Raw genomic sequence first — 15,716 nt, 5'->3', positions numbered from 1 at the left:
CTTTTTGGTAAGGTTTATTAAGTAAGATTTAAAAGCTAAAGTGATTTAAAAGTTTAAGGCATGGCAGGACAACTCAGAAAAGTGGAATGCCAGTCCTGTGGCACGTGGGGAGTTTTGGACACTTCTTGTGACCCAGATGAGCCCGTGTGCAGCAAGTGTCACCGGCTGCACAAGCTTGAGCTCTGTGTTTCAGAGCTTGAGCAGTGATTGGAGTCACCATCCGTGAGGCCGAGAACTCTGTGGATACCACATTCAGAGGGATGGACACACCACAAGTTAGGGGCAAGCAGGCAGATAGGGAATGGGTGACCGCCAGGCAGTCTAAGAGAAACGGGCAGGCAGTGCAGGAATCGCCAGAGGTCCCGTTCACTAACCAGTTTTCCATTCTGGATATCTGGAGGGCAATGGATCCTTGGAGGAGTACAGCAAGAGCCAAGTCCATGCCACCACGGGTGGCCCAGCTCGACAGGAGGGGAGGAAGAAGAGCGGAAGAGCAGTACTGATAGGGGGTTCTTTAGTTAGGGGAGCAGACAGGCGTTTCTGCGACCTTCAACATGACTCCAAGATGGTTTGTTGCCTCCCTGGTGCTCAGGTCAAGGATGTCACAGAGCGGCTGCAGGACATTGTTGAGGGGGAGGGCGAACAGCCAGAGGTCGTGGCCACAATGGTACTAGCGACATAGGTAGGAAGGGGGATGTGGTGCTGCAATTGGAATTTGGGGAACTAGGTAGAAAATTAACAAGCAGGACCTCTAAAGTAGTAATCTCTGGATTACTCCCCTGTGCCACGTGCAAGTGAGTACAGAAACAAAGAGATAAGACAGGTGAATGCGTGGCTGGAAAGATGGTGCAGGAGGGAGGGCTATAGATTCCTGGGACATTGGGACCAGCTCTGGCGGAGATGACACCTGTACAAGCTGGATGGGTTGCATCTGAACAGAGCTGGGGCTGAGTACCTTGCGGGTTGTTTTGCAGGTGCTGTTAGGAAGGGTTTAAACTAACTCAGCAGGGATGTGGGAACCAGGAGAGAATATTAGAGAGGAATGCCAGCGTGTACGGAACCTTGGGAGAGGCAGATAGTGATAAAATAGAGAATAGCAAGTTCATAATGGAGTTGGAGTAAAGGAGCAAGTAATGGAGTCTAAATCAGGGTTACATTGCATATATGTGAATGCACGGAGTACAGTTAATAAAATTGGGGACTTACAGGCAGAGATTGCCTTGTGGGATTATGATGTTGTGGTGATAATGGAGACCTGGCTTAAGGAAGGACAGATCTGTGTGATAAGTACTCCTGGTTACAAAGTATTCAGAAAAGATAGGAAAGGGAAAAAAGGAGGAGGACGAGTGGCATTTTCAGTTAAGGAGCATATTGCAGTACTGGAGAAAAAGGATGTGTCAGAGGATTCAAGGACAGAATTGATTTGGCTAGAGCTAAAGAATAAGGAGTGTGCAATTACATTGCTTGGTGTAATGTATAGACCACCAGCTAGCAGAAAGGATATCGTGGAACAAATCTGCAAGGAAATTACAGAGAAGTGTAAACATCATAGAGTTGTTATAATGGGGGACTTTAATTATCCGTATGTAGACTGGGATAGTGGCAGTGTAAGGAGCAGTGGGGGACAAGTTTTCCTAGATTGTGTTCAGGAGAATTTCCTTTAGCAGTATGTGTCCAGTGCAACAAGAAAGGAGGCACTGCTGGATCTGGTTCTTGGGAATGAGGTGGGCCAAGTAGATCAAGTGACAATGGGGGAACGGTTAGGGGACAGTGATCATTGTATTAGAAAGTTTAGAATTATGGTGGAAAAGGATATTGGTCAATCCAGAGTAAGAATAATCAACTGGCAGAGAGGAGACTTCAATGGGGCTAGAACTGAGCGGGGCCAGATAGACTGGAACCAAAGGTTGGCGGGAAAACAAAAGCTGGACAATGGGCTAACTTCAAAGAGGAGATGGTTTGGGTATGTTTCCTCAAAAGGGAAGGGTAGAACAAACAAATCCAGAGCTCCCTGGATCACAAAGGAGATAGAAATTAAGTTAAAGAAGAAAAAGTGTGCTTACGACAGGTGTCAGGTAGCAAATAGAATTGAGAACCAAGCTGAAAACAGAAGGTTCAGAAGGAATATGAAAAAGCAAATACGAGAAGCAAAGAGGGATTATGAAAAGAGACTGGCAGCTAGCATAAAATGAAACCCCAAAGTTTTCTATGAGCACATCAACAGTAAAAGGGTGGTAAAAGAAGGAGTAGGGCCGACTGGAAGCAAAAAGGAGATTTACACATAGAAGCAAGAGGCATGCCTGAGGTGTTAAATTAATACTTTGCTGCTGCCATTACCTACGAGGTAGATGCTGCCCAGGCCATGGTGACAGAGAAGGAAACTCAGTCACTGGAAGGGTTTAAAATTGATGAGGAGGAAATATTGGATAAGCTGTTGGTACTTAAAGTTGATAAGGCACTGGGACCAGATGAGATGCAGCTAAGAATATTGAAGGAAGTGAGAGTGGAAATTCTAGAGGCACTGGCCATAATGTTTCAGTCTTCCTTAGGCTCAACGGAGGTGCCAGAGGACAGGGGAATTGCAAACATTATGCCTGTGTTCAAAAAAGGTTGTAAAGCTCTGCCCTGTATTTACAGACCAGTCAGTTTAACTTTGGTGGTGGGGAAACTTCTAGAAACAATTATTCAGGATAGAATTAATAGTCACATGGAAAAATTTGGATTGATTCAGAAGAGTCAGCATGGATTTGTTAAAGAAAATCATGTCTAACTAATTTGCCAGAGTTTTTTTTTGAAGAGGTAACAGAGATGGTTGATGAGGCCAAGGCCGTTGGTGTGTATATGGACTCCCAAGATGTAATGCCACACAACAACCTTGTGAGGAAAGCTATAGGTCATGGAATAAAAGGGGCAGTATCAACGTGGCTACAAAATTTGCTGAGGGACAGGAAACAGAGAGTAATGGTTAATGGGTATTTTTTGGGCTGGAAGAAGGTTGGTAGTGGAGTTCCCCAGGGGTCGGTACTGGGACCCTTGCTCTTTTGATATATATAAATAATCTGGATCTTGGTGTGCAGTGGACAATTTCAAAGTTTGCGAAAGATATAAAACTTGGGAGAATTTTAAACTGTGTGGAGGACAATGTAGAACTTCAAAAGATCATTGACACATTGGTGGAGTGGGCAGATTGGTGGCAGATGAAGTTCAGTGCAGAGAAGTGTGAGGTGATATGCTTTGGTACAAAAAGCATGGAGAGACAGAATAATTTAAAGTATACTATTCTAAAAAAGTGTGCAGGATCAGAGTCCTGGGTGTAGATATACATAAATCATTAAATGTAGAAGGACATGTAGAGAGAGCGAATACTAAATTATATAGTATTCTAGGCTTCATTAATAGGGGCATAGAGTACAAGAGCAGGGAGGTTATGTTGAACTTATATAAGACACTGGTTAGACCATTACTGGAGTATTTTGTACAGTTCCGGGCGCCACACTATAGGAAGGATGTGAACGCAATGGAGAGAGTGCAGAAGTGGTTTACAAGAATGGTTCCAGGGATGAGACTTCAGTTATGAGGAAAGTTTGGAGAAGTTGGAACTGTTTTCTTTGGAGAGGAGAAGACTGAGGGGAGACTTGATAGAAGTTTTCAAAATAATGAGGGGCCTGGACAGAGTAGATAGGGAGATACTGTTCCTGCTCGTAAACGCATCGAGAACCAGAGGGCACAGTCTTAAAGTCTTTTGCAAAATAAGCAAATGCAAGCTGAGAAAAAACTCTTTTACACAGCGAGTAGTTATGGTTTGGAATGCACTGCCTGGAAGTGTGGTGGAAGTAGTTTCAATTGAGACATTCAAGAGGGTATTAGATGATTATCTGAACAGAAACAATATGCAGGGTTATGGGGAAAAGGCAGGAGATTGGCACTAAATTGAAATGCTCAGAGAGCCAGTGCGGATACGATGGGCCGAATGGCCTCCTTCTACACTGTAATAATTCTGTGATTCAATAATTTTTTTCAAACAAGTACAGAGTCGGGGAAAGGAGAGGTAGAGAGCAACAATGAGCATTGTGTTATGATGGAAGAGAGAGAGATCAAATGACAAAGGTGATGATGGTGCAAGACAAAATTCTGCGATAATGAGACAAGGAAAGTAACTAATGAGCCAGAGATGAAACAAAAGACAGTTCCAGAGAAGGTATAAATGGTAACAGCAGAACCATTATCAGCACCTACTGTCCGAAAAGATGGGAGCAGTGGTAATGATCTGAAATTGTTGAAATGAATGTTGAGTCTGAAAGGTTGTAAAATGGCGAATTGGCAGGTGAGGTTCTCTTCTCTGAGCTTCCATTAAGATTGAAAGGAACTGTTCTGGAGGCTGAAGACAGAGAGGTCAGACCAGGAATGGGGTGGTGAATTAAAATAGCAATTTATCAGACGCTCATAAACATACTTGCACGCTGAATGGTGATGTTCCGCAAAGCAATCATCCAATGTTGATTTATCTCCTCAGTGTAGAGAAATCACATCATGAAGAGTGAATAAATGATACTAAATTGCAAGAAGTGCTGGCAAATCATTCTGTCACCGGCAAGTATATTTGAGGCCCTAGAACCTGGAAAGGGAGGAGGTGAAAAGGCGGTTGCTGCATTTGCTGTGCTTGAATCAAAATCTCCTGGAATGATGCAAGAACGAGGAGGTTTTATCGATCAACGAAGATTGAACAAATTGGAGATGTTTTCTCTGGAAAGGAAAGTGAGAGATGACCTCATTGAGGACCCTAACACTATGAAAGTGTTCCACAGGATAGACAAGTGGGAGATGCTTTCACTTGTGGACAGATGATAATAAATATAAGTTAATCACTATTAATTCTAATGTGCAAATCAGGAGCAATTTCTGCAACCAGGTATAAAAACAGAAAATGCTTCTAATACATCCCACATCTGGAAGCATCTGTGGATTGGAAAACAGTGCAGTTTTGAAAGGAAACAGGTCTGAAATATAAACCATATTTTTCTCTCCACAATGCTACCAGATCTGCTGAGAATCACAGAATTTTCTGTTTTTATTTCAGGTTTCCAGCATCTGCAGTACTTTGCCTTTCTTTAAGGGAGAGATTTGAGAATCTGGAATTCATTATCAGAGGAGTTGAGATCCCTGTCTGACTGGAAACTTATGGGTAAAATCACATGAATGAATAGATTGCTCACAGGCTGAAAGTTGGAAGGGATTCACTCACTCATCCCATTTATTGACACAGCAGCACAGACACACTGGAGAAACACCACTAAGATAATTCAAATGTATGATGGGATTTACTGATCCCACACCTATCAACATTCCAGTGATAAAAGTTCAATGGATTTGATCCACAATTGACACATTATTTCTGGCAAGACACTTGTTCCATGTATCAGGAGAAAATCACTTGTTCACCCCAGCTGCTAAGATTCCAATAAGTTCACATCAAACTAGAGGAGTCTGTTCTGTTATTTACACATCGGACAGAACTATGTGGAGGTTCTGTGCAACTTGGTTGTTGTATTAATTGATGTAATAATTTTATATCTTTGTCCTATGGCTCCATTGTAATCTGATATCAAAACATAATTTTAGTACATAAAATTAGTAAGGAAGGCAAATTGAAAGTTGCTGTTTATTGCAAGGGAAATGAAATATAAAAGTCACGGTGTTGTGCTACAGTTGGACAGGGCATTGGTGAGACCTCATCTAGAGTACTGTATACAGTTTTCGTCTCCCTGTTTAAGAAAGGATATAAATACAGAATAAGTTCAGAGAAGGTTCACTAGACTAATACCTGGGATGGTGGGGTGGTGGGAGGGGGGGGGGGGGGAGCGGGGGGGTGGGTGGGGTTGATGGGTGGTAGTGCTATCTTGCAAGGAAAGGTTGGACAGGCTGGACCTGTATCCATTGGAGTTTCGAACGTTAAGAAGTGAATTTATTGAAATATGTAAGATCCTGAGGGGACCTGAGAGGATGGATGCCAAAAGGATGTTTTCCCTAGTGGGAGAGACTAGATCTAGGGGACATAGTTTAAAAGTAAAGAGTCTCCCATTTAAAACAGAGATGAGGTGGAATTTCTTCTCTCAGAGGGTCATGAATCTTTATAACTCTCTTCCCGGAGAGCAGTGGAGGCAGTGATAGTGAATATTTTAAAGCAGGCCTTGGTAGATTCTTGATTGACAAGGCAGTCAAAGGTTATCAGGGCAAGCAGAACATACGACCATATGAACAAGGAGCCGCAGTAGGCCATTCAGCCCCTCGAGCCTGCTCCACCATTTAATAAGGTCATGGCTGATCTGATAGTAACCTGAAATCTGCATCCCACTTACCCTAGATAACCTATCACCCCCTTCCTTATTAAGAATCTATTTACCTCTGCCTTAAAAATATTCAAAGTCTCTGCTTCCACTGCCTTTCTGGAAGAGAGTTCCAAAGCTTCACGACCCTCTGAGTGAAAAAGAATTCGTCTCATCTCTGTTTAAATGGGCGACCCCTTATTTGGAGCTGAGGCCAAAATCAGATCTTATTAAATAGCGGATTCGAAGGTCCGAATGGACCTCCTGCTCCCAATTCGTGTTGGTAATTTTCTATTGAACAACATTCACTTTCAATGGCGAGGATCTTACCCAGCATTCGCGACAAAATAGAATGTGCCCCAAACTCACTGCAGAAGCCGCTTGCGCAGGCGCAGTGGTGAGTTGTGGAGGAAGCATTAGCAGCTCGGTTTCAAAGGCGCATGCGCATATTTGGTGCTGGCTTTTCAGTGAGGCCGTCAATTTGACGCTGCAGCCTCTAAGAAAAGGCCGATTGTAGGAGGGCAGTAAAGGTGGTGGACCGGGTGGGGAGGCTTCATAAACACGCAGTGGAGACCTCAAAACCGAATAAGAAACTCTGTGTCCTGCGCTGCCATCAAACGGAGCTGCAGCTGAGGGACTTAACCTGACGACAGACTCAGATTAACGGCAGAGATAAAAACAAAAAACTGCGGATGCTGGAAATCCAAAACAAAAACAGAATTACCTGGAAAAACTCAGCAGGTCTGGCAGCATCGGCAGATAAGAAAAGAGTTGACGTTTCGAGTCCTCATGACCCTTCCACAGAACTGGGTGAATCCAAGGAAGGGGTGAAATATAAGCTGGTTTAAGAGGGGGTTGGGTGGAGGGAGAGAAGTGGGCGGGGGTGGTGTGGTTGTAGGGACAAACAAGCAGTGATAGGAGCAGATAATCAAAAGATGTCACAGACAAAAGAACAAAAGAACACAGAGGCGTTGAAGGTGATATTATCTAAACGAATGTGCTAATTAAGAATGGATGGTGGGGCACTCAAAGTATAGCTCTATTGGGGGTGGGGTGGAAAGGCTAGCAGGGCATAAAAGATATAGATTTAAAAATAATGGAAATAGGTGGGAAAAGAAAAATCCATATAATTTATTGGAAAAAACAAAAGGAAGGGGGAAGAAACAGAAAGGTGGGGGGGATGGAGTAGGGAGTTCAAGACCTAAAGTTGTTGAATTCAATATTCAGTCCGGAAGGCTGTAAAGTGCCTAGTCAGAAGATGAGGTGTTGTTCCTCCAGTTTGCGTTGGGCTTCACTGGAACAATGCAGCAAGCCAAGGACAGACATGTGGGCAAGAGAGCAGGGTGGAGTGTTAAAATGGCAAGCGACAGGGAGGTTTGGGTCATTCTTGCGGACAGACTGCAGGTGTTCTGCAAAGCGGTCGCCCAGTTTACGTTTGGTCTCTCCAATGTAGAGGAGACCGCATTGGGAGTAACGAATACAGTAGACTAAGTTGTGGGAAATGCAAGTGAAATGCTGCTTCACTTGAAAGGACTGTTTGGGCCCTTGGACGGTGAGGAGAGAGGAAGTGAAGGGGCAGGTGTTACATCTTTTGCGTGGGCATGGGGAGGTGCCATAGGTGGGGGTTGAGGAGTAGGGGGTGATGGAGTAGTGGACCAGGGTGTCCCGGAGGGAGCAATCCTTACGGAATGCCGACAGGGGGGTGGGGATGAAGGGAAGATGTGTTTGGTGGTGGCATCATGCTGGAGTTGGCGGAAATGGCGGAGGATGATCCTTTGAATGCGGAGGCTGGTGGGGTGATAAGTGAGAACAAGGGGGACCCTATCGTGTTTCTGGGAGGGAGGAGAAGGCGTGAGGGTGGATGCATGGGAGATGGGCCGGACACGGTTGAGGGCCCTGTCAACGACCGTGGGTGGAAAACCTCGGTTAAGGAAGAAGGAGGACATGTCAGAGGAACTGTTTTTGAAGGTAGCATCATCGGAACAGATGCGGCGGAGGCGAAGGAACTGAGAGAATGGGATGGAGTCCTTACAGGAAGCGGGGTGTGAGGAGCTGTAGTCGAGGTAGCTGTGGGAGTCGGTAGGCTTGTAATGGATATTGGTGGACAGTCTATCACCAGAGATTGAGACAGAGAGGTCAAGGAAGGGAAGGGAAGTGTCAGAGATGGCCACGTGAAAATGATGGAGGGGTGGAGATTGGAAGCAAAATTAATAAATTTTTCCAAGTCCTGACGAGAGCATGAAGCAGCACCGAAGTAATCATCGATGTACCAGAGAAAGAGTTGTGGAAAAGGGCCGGAGTAGGACTGGAACAATCCCCGATTGTGAATTTCTACCCTGGACTGTCAGGGATGGATTTTGGAAACTCAATTTACAGGGGTTAGAAGGGGAGCATTTACACACAGCAAACTCAAATCAAAGTTTGAAATGCTTTTCCCTTCTGAATTTTTAATCTTGGACTGACAGTGGTGACTTTTTGTTGAACAGGTCATTAGAAGACCAGGATTTGAAGGCAGGAAACTCAAACCAAGCAATGCATCAAAACCTGACAGAGTACAGTGGATTCACCAGGACCTGAATGTATGTTGTCCTGTGGCAATAGATTCAAACTTCTGTACAACTGGAAATAGGGAAGGGAAAGTCATGGAGGAATTCAAAAAGAAGGATGAGAATTCTAAATTTAGATGCTGCATAACTAGGAGCTTATATAGGTCAGCAAGGACAGGGTGATGGGTGGGTGAGTGAGTGGGACTCAGTGCAGAGGACATAGTCAGCAGAGATTTAAATAAACTCAAGTTTCTGAGGGGGTGAATGTGAGAATCCAGCCAGAATTGTGTTAGAATAGCCAGGTCTAGAGATAACAAAAGAATGGATGAGAGTTTCAGAAACATGAGCTGAGATGGTGCAAAGTTAAGCAATGTGACTAAGATAGAAATAGGCACTGTTCGAGATGCCACAGATATGTGGCTGGAAGTTCAGCTGGGGGTTAAATGTGACAGTCTGGTTCAGCTGTAGATAGCCAGGGAGACAGATGGACCGGATGGAGTCATTGGCTCGGGAATGGAGTTTGCAGTTAGGACTAAAGACATGGCTTCAGTCTTACTAATATTTAAATGGGAGGAAATTCCTGTTCATCCAGTACTGGATGTCAGTCAAGCCGGGACGATGTGTGACTTCGAGGAGAACTTGAACGTGATGGTGTTCACACACATCTGCTCCTTTGGTCCTTATAGGTTGTGGAGGATCTGGTTGAACTTTATGTATGTAAAATCCCTCTCTTTTGCTCCTTGCTGCTCCCATCCCTCTCTCTCCTCAAATTGAGGTCAGATTCTTGTGTAGGCCAAGATCAGGTGGCAGATTCCCATCTTTGAAAGACATTAGTGAACCAGTTGGGTTTTTTGACAATACAATCCAGCAGTTTTCATGGTCACTTTTTCCTAGTGCCGGCCCCACAAATTACCAAATTCATTCAGCTCAATTTCACGACTTGCCTTTGTGTTTTTGTGGGCTCTCTCTCACTCCCTTTCATCTGTTTTAAATCAATTTCACAAGGTCTTCGAAGGGGAGGATTTGCAGTCGGGAAACTCAAACCAAACATCACATCAGAATCTGTCGGAGTCACCCAATTTGTTGGAACCTAAATATCACCAGGTTTTGGACAAGGAAGGAAAATACACCGTTCACAGTGGAGAGAAACCATACATGTGTTCTGCGTGTGGACGAGTCTTCAGCCAATCATCTGATCTGTCAAAACACAAATATTGTCACAATGGGGAGAAGCCATGGAATTGTGAGGATTGTGGAAAGAGATTCATATCCCCTTCTCAGCTTGAAACTCATCAACAGAGTCACACAGGGGAGCCGCCATTCACTTGCTCTGAGTGTGGGAAGGGATTCACTCAGACATCTTACCTGCTGAGACACCAACGAATTCACACTGGATAAAGGCCGTTCGCCTGCTCCGTGTGTGAGCAGGGATATACTCGGTCATCCAACCTACTGAGACATCTGCGAGTTCACAATGGGGACAGACCATTTATCTTCTCAGAAGTGGGAAGGGATTCACCCAGTCATCTAGCCTGCTCAGACACCAACGAATTCACATTGGGGAGAGACCGTTCACCTGCTCCAAATGTGGGAAAGGATTCAGTCAGCCATCCCATTTGCTGAGACACCAAGGAGTTCTTAATAACTACAGTGATTGAATTTTGCTGTTAATCACAACCAGGACTGAACCATGTTCATTGGGGTCTGTTTCTGCTGATGTTAACAATCTCCAGCCAGTTATAGAGACTAATATTCTGGATAAAATGCAAATAAATCATTTTTGTACTAAACACACAGCATCTTGAATGTTTTTAAAATTTTTAACACGTTAATTCTTTTTGAAGTGCTCTCTCTCTCCCCTCCATCCTCACCTCCAACAACAACTGTGAGGAGCTCATGGAGCTTCTTTGTCACTAAGATCGAAACAATCCAATCAGCTGCTTCCCTCCCACTAACCCATTGGGCTGAACTGCCTTCAAATTTCATCCATGGTGTAGGACAAAGTATTCAAGAGAAAATATTGTGTGCTTTGTGATAAATATATACTAATATTGTAGGGTACGTGACATTCAAGAAGAATAGGAAGCTAGGTAAAGGCGAGGGGTGGGGTAGCACTGTTAATCAAAGAGGGCATTGGTGCAATAGTTAGAGATGACATTGGTTCAGGAGTTCAGGATGTAGAATCAGTTTGGGTGGAGATGAGGAATAGTAGCTGGACAAAGTAATTAGTGGGTGTGTTCTACAGGCCCCTTAACAGTAGCCACAGTATAGGACAAAGTGTTGAAGAGGAAATATTGTGTGTTGTGATAAAAGGATGGCAATAATCATGGGTGATTTTAATCTACACATAAACTGGAAAAATCAGATTGGGAATAGTAGCCTGGATGAGGAGTTCTTAGAATGCTTTTGAGATAGTTCCTTAGAGAACCAACCAAGAGCAAGTTACATTAGACTTGGTGATGTGTAACATGACAGGATTAATTAATTACCTCAGAGTAAGGGCACCCCTAGGTAGCAGCGACCACAATATAATTGAATTTTACATCCAGTTTGAAAGGAAGAAGAGTGGGTCTAAGACTAGTACCTTAAATAAGGGCAACTATGTGGGGATAAAAGCTAAGCTAGCTGAAGTGAACTGGGAAACCAGGCTAAACGATAAATCAAAAGATAAACAGTGGCAGACACTTAAGGGGATAATTCAGAGTATTCAGAATAAGTACATTCCTACTATTAAGAAAAATTCTAAGGGGAGGACCCACAATCCGTGGTTAACTAAAGAAGTTAAGGAAAGCATCAAACTTAAGAAAAAAGCAGAGAACTCCACAAAGATGAGTGGCAGGACAGATGATTGAACAGAATATATAGAATGGCAGATAATGGCTAAAAGGTTAATCAAGAGAAAGGAATTAAAGTATGAGAGGAAACTAGCTAGAAATGTGAAAATGGGTAGCAAGAGTTTCTACAGGAACGTAAAAAGTAAAAGAGTAAGTAAAGTGAGTGTTGGTTCTCCAGAGAGTGACAGTGGGGAGTTAATGGTAGATAATAAGGAAGGAAATGGAGGAAATGAACACATATTTTGCTTCTGTGTTCACTATAGGGGATACAAAAAGCATTCCAGCAACAGCTGCAAATCAAGAGGTGAATGGGAGAAAGGAACTTGGTGAAATTGAAATCACTGGGGAAATGGTATCGACCAAATTGATGGAGCTACAGGTCTCCGGGTCCCGATGGATGACATCTTCGGGTCTTAAAGGAGGCTGTTAATGATGTAGGTGATGCACTGGTGTTAATTTTCCAAAATTCATGACATTCTGGAAGGATCCAACAGATTGGAAAGTAGCAAATATCACCGCTCTATTTAAGAAGGGAGGAAGGCAGAAAATAGGAAACTATAGGCCAATTAGCTTGATGTCTGTTGTGGGGAAGTTATTGGAATTGGTCATTCAGGAGATTATAGCTGGGCACTTAGAAAAGCTCAAGGCAATCGGGAAAAGTCAGCATGGTTTTGTGAAAGGAAAATCACGTTTAACCAATTTATTGGAGTTTTTGAAGGAGTAACATGCGCAGTGGATAAAGGGGAGCCTGTAAATGTACAGTACTTGGATTTCCACAAGGCATTTGATAAGGTGCCACATCAAAGCTTATTACAGAAAGTAAAAGTGTAAGGTGTAGGGAGTAACATATTAACATGGATAGAAGATTGGCTGGCTGGCTGGCAGAAAGCAGAGAGTATGCATAAATGGGTCATTTTTTGATGGGCAGGATGTGGTGAGTGGAGTCCCACAGGCATCTGTACTCGGGGCCTCAACTTTTTATGATTTACATCAATGACTTAGATGAGGGGAGTGGAGACATGGTAACTAAATTTACAGATGACACAAAGATAGGTCGGAAAGTATATTGTGAAGAGGACATAAGGAGGTTGCAGATGGATATAGATAGGTTCAGTGAGTGGGCAAAGATTTGGCAAATGGAGTGTAATGTGTGAAAATGTGAAGTTCATTTTGGCAGGAAGAACAAAAAATCACAGTGTTTCTTAAATGGAGAACGGCTGCATAATTCTGAGATGCAGAGGGATCTAGATGTTCTAGTACATGAGTCACAAAAAATTAGAATGCAGGTGTGGTAAGTAATTAAGAAGGCTAACGGAATGCTATCCTTTATTACGAGAGGGATTGAACATAAAAATAAGGATGTTATGCTTCAGTTATACAAGGCATTGGTGAAACTGCATCTCAAATGCTGTGTGCAGTTTTGGTCTCCTTATTTAAGGAAGGATGTAAATACATTGGAGGCTGTTTAAAGGAGGTTTACTAGATTGATACCTGGAATGAGTGGGTTGTCTTATGAGGAAAGGTTGAACAGACTGGGCTTGTTTCCACTGGATTTTAGAAGAGTGAGGGGTGATTTTATTGAAGTATACAAGATCCTGAATGGCCTTGACAAGGTAGATGTTGAAAGGTTGTTTCCTCTTGTGGGTGAGACCAAAACTAGTGGGCACTGTTTTAAAATTAGGGGTCGCATTTTTAGGACAGAGAGGAGCAATTTTTTTCTCTCAGAGGGTTTTGAGACTTTGGAGCTCTCTGCCTCAGAAGGTGGTGGAGGCAGGGTCGTTGAATATTTTTAAGGCAGAGGTAGATAGGTTCTTGTTAGACAAGGGAATCAAAGGTTATCGGGGTTAGATGGGAATGTGGAAATCGAAGCACAAGACCAGCCGTGATCTTATTGAATAGCGGAGCAGGCAAGAGGGGCTGAATGGTCTACTCCTGTTCCTATTTCTTATGTTGTTATTCTTTCCAGAGCCCTTATCCTGCATCTTTCTTTAGTTTCTCTCCCATCTCCAATCATCTCCGCTCAGTGCTCATTTTGTCTGTTAGACCCACCTCCTGTTCCATCGGCCATATTCTCATGAAACTGCTGATCATGTACATTCTCTACGTTTGCGCTGATATCGTTAACAGTTCTCTCTCTTCAGGTGCTGGTTTGCTCACCTCCAAATCCACCATCATCACCCCTTCCACAAAATAACAAACCCTCTGTCCTTGGTCAAAGAGGTCTGAAAGGAGGAAAGCGAAGTAGAAAGGTGGAGAGGTTTCAGGAGGAAATTCCAGAGCTTAATGTCCAGGCCGCTGAAGGCGTGGCCACCAATGGTGCAGAGGTTAAAATCGGGGATGAAGGACATTGGGTAATGGTGCTCCATGTATGTGGGCCCGATAGCCCAGGCTCAAAGCCCAAATCTGAATGTTGGGACATAGTTTGACCGTCCCTAGTCTCAGAGAAAAATAATTCTTCCTACAGACATTTTGTAACATCTTTTTTTATTGATACCATAAAAAGTTAGGACCAGTTGAGCTCTCCTGTGTACCTGATGGGGATTGACTTCAATAGATTTCAAACTTTCTGGATTTCAGTGTTACAACAAGAATGTGTTTGAGTAAATTTTTTTTAAAAATACAAATACTGAAAAACTGGAAAGGACAAAAATTGGGAAATACACAGCTGGCCGATCATTTCAAAGTGATAAATGAATGGTCACTGTTTCAGGTAGGACTCCTTCAGAATGAAAACTTCCCACCAGCAGCACCAACTCCTCCTCCCCCTCCCTGTTCACTGAACATTCCTTCACCCACTCAGACACCCATTGCACATCCACCCAATGGCTCCCAGCCCGGATTGACATTCAGCATGAACCCAGTGAGAGGGTGAGCTGGCCCTTGGGATGTCAGAATGGACAAGAGCTGGAAGTGGTTCCAAACAATACATTTTCTGTGTCATTATTTAAAAAGGAAACCTAATATTTTGTCAAACCCCTATGTGCAACCCTTGGTGAATTACAATTTATGGCCCAGACCCTTCTTATTGCTTCTTCATGGTTTCAGCAGAGGGAGAGACAGGCTGCTCAGATACCTGCTCTCACTGCCAAGAGGCTTGTGGTCGCCACTTTCTGGGTTTCAGAGCCCCTCAGGATCCTGACAAAGACTGATCCACCTGTATCTGTACAGGGGCAAGTTCAGCACATGGGAGATGGGGCAGCATGTCGGGAGATGGGGGTTTTGTGGGGCAGTAGATGAAAAGTGGGAGCACTTTGACTGGAGTTCCCACTTCTGTGTCTCTTTTCTCCATCATCCTTCTCCTGGACCAGCGCCACATCATTCCTCCCACTCTGCTACAGACCAGCTTGGTGGAGACCAGTGACGTGTTGTAAAGTCAGGGATACAATATCTGTCATCCTGATTAAGACAACAGATATCTTCTGCACGGCCGTAGTCATGGCCTGCATGGACCCATTTCAGAGCTGCTGTTGAATCTCCATGGAGGCAGCCACTCTCTCCATGACAGATAGTCTCTGGAACTCCATCCAGCCCGAGGACCCTTCCTGTGCTCCTCCGAATAGGGAGACTGTAGTGTAGTGGTAATATCACTGGAGCAGTAATCCAGAGATTCAGGCCATTGCTCGGAGGGCTTAGCTTCAAATCCCACCACAGCAGTTGATGGATTTTAATTTCAATTAATAAATCTGGAATAAAAAGCTAGTCTCAATAATGGTGACCATGACAACTATTCTCGATGATTGTAAAAACCCAGCTGATTCACTAAGGCCCTTTAGGAAAGGAAATCTGCCATCTTAACCTGGTCTGGCCGACATGTGACTTCAGACCCACAGCAATGCAGTTGGCTCTGGTGCTAAGCAACCCATCAGTTCAAGGGTAACAAGGGATGGGCAACAAATACTGGCCATTCTGGTGACCCCCCCCCCCCCACCCCCGACATCTCATGAAAGAATAAAAATAAAATTCTGACCCCTTCATCTCCCCCCACTCACATCACTCCACAGTGGCAGAGGCAC

General features: G+C 43.9%; 1 protein-coding gene across 1 annotated transcript in view; it reads left to right on the top strand.

Moving 5' to 3' along the window:
• Positions 1-10,620, top strand: part of LOC121270218 (zinc finger protein 850-like) — an 81,938-nt gene extending 71,318 nt beyond the window's left edge. The window contains exon 4 of the mRNA XM_041175533.1: positions 10,009-10,620. Coding sequence (XP_041031467.1) covers positions 10,009-10,267 — 259 coding nt within the window. The 3' untranslated portion in view covers positions 10,268-10,620. The remainder of the gene's footprint in view (positions 1-10,008) is intronic.
• Positions 10,621-15,716: the final 5,096 nt, after the last annotated feature.

This window comes from Carcharodon carcharias, chromosome 27, assembly GCF_017639515.1.
Source record: "Carcharodon carcharias isolate sCarCar2 chromosome 27, sCarCar2.pri, whole genome shotgun sequence".
NCBI lineage: Eukaryota > Metazoa > Chordata > Chondrichthyes > Lamniformes > Lamnidae > Carcharodon > Carcharodon carcharias.
Note: the sequence above shows the minus strand (reverse complement) of the source record. Positions and strands in the feature narration are given on the sequence as shown.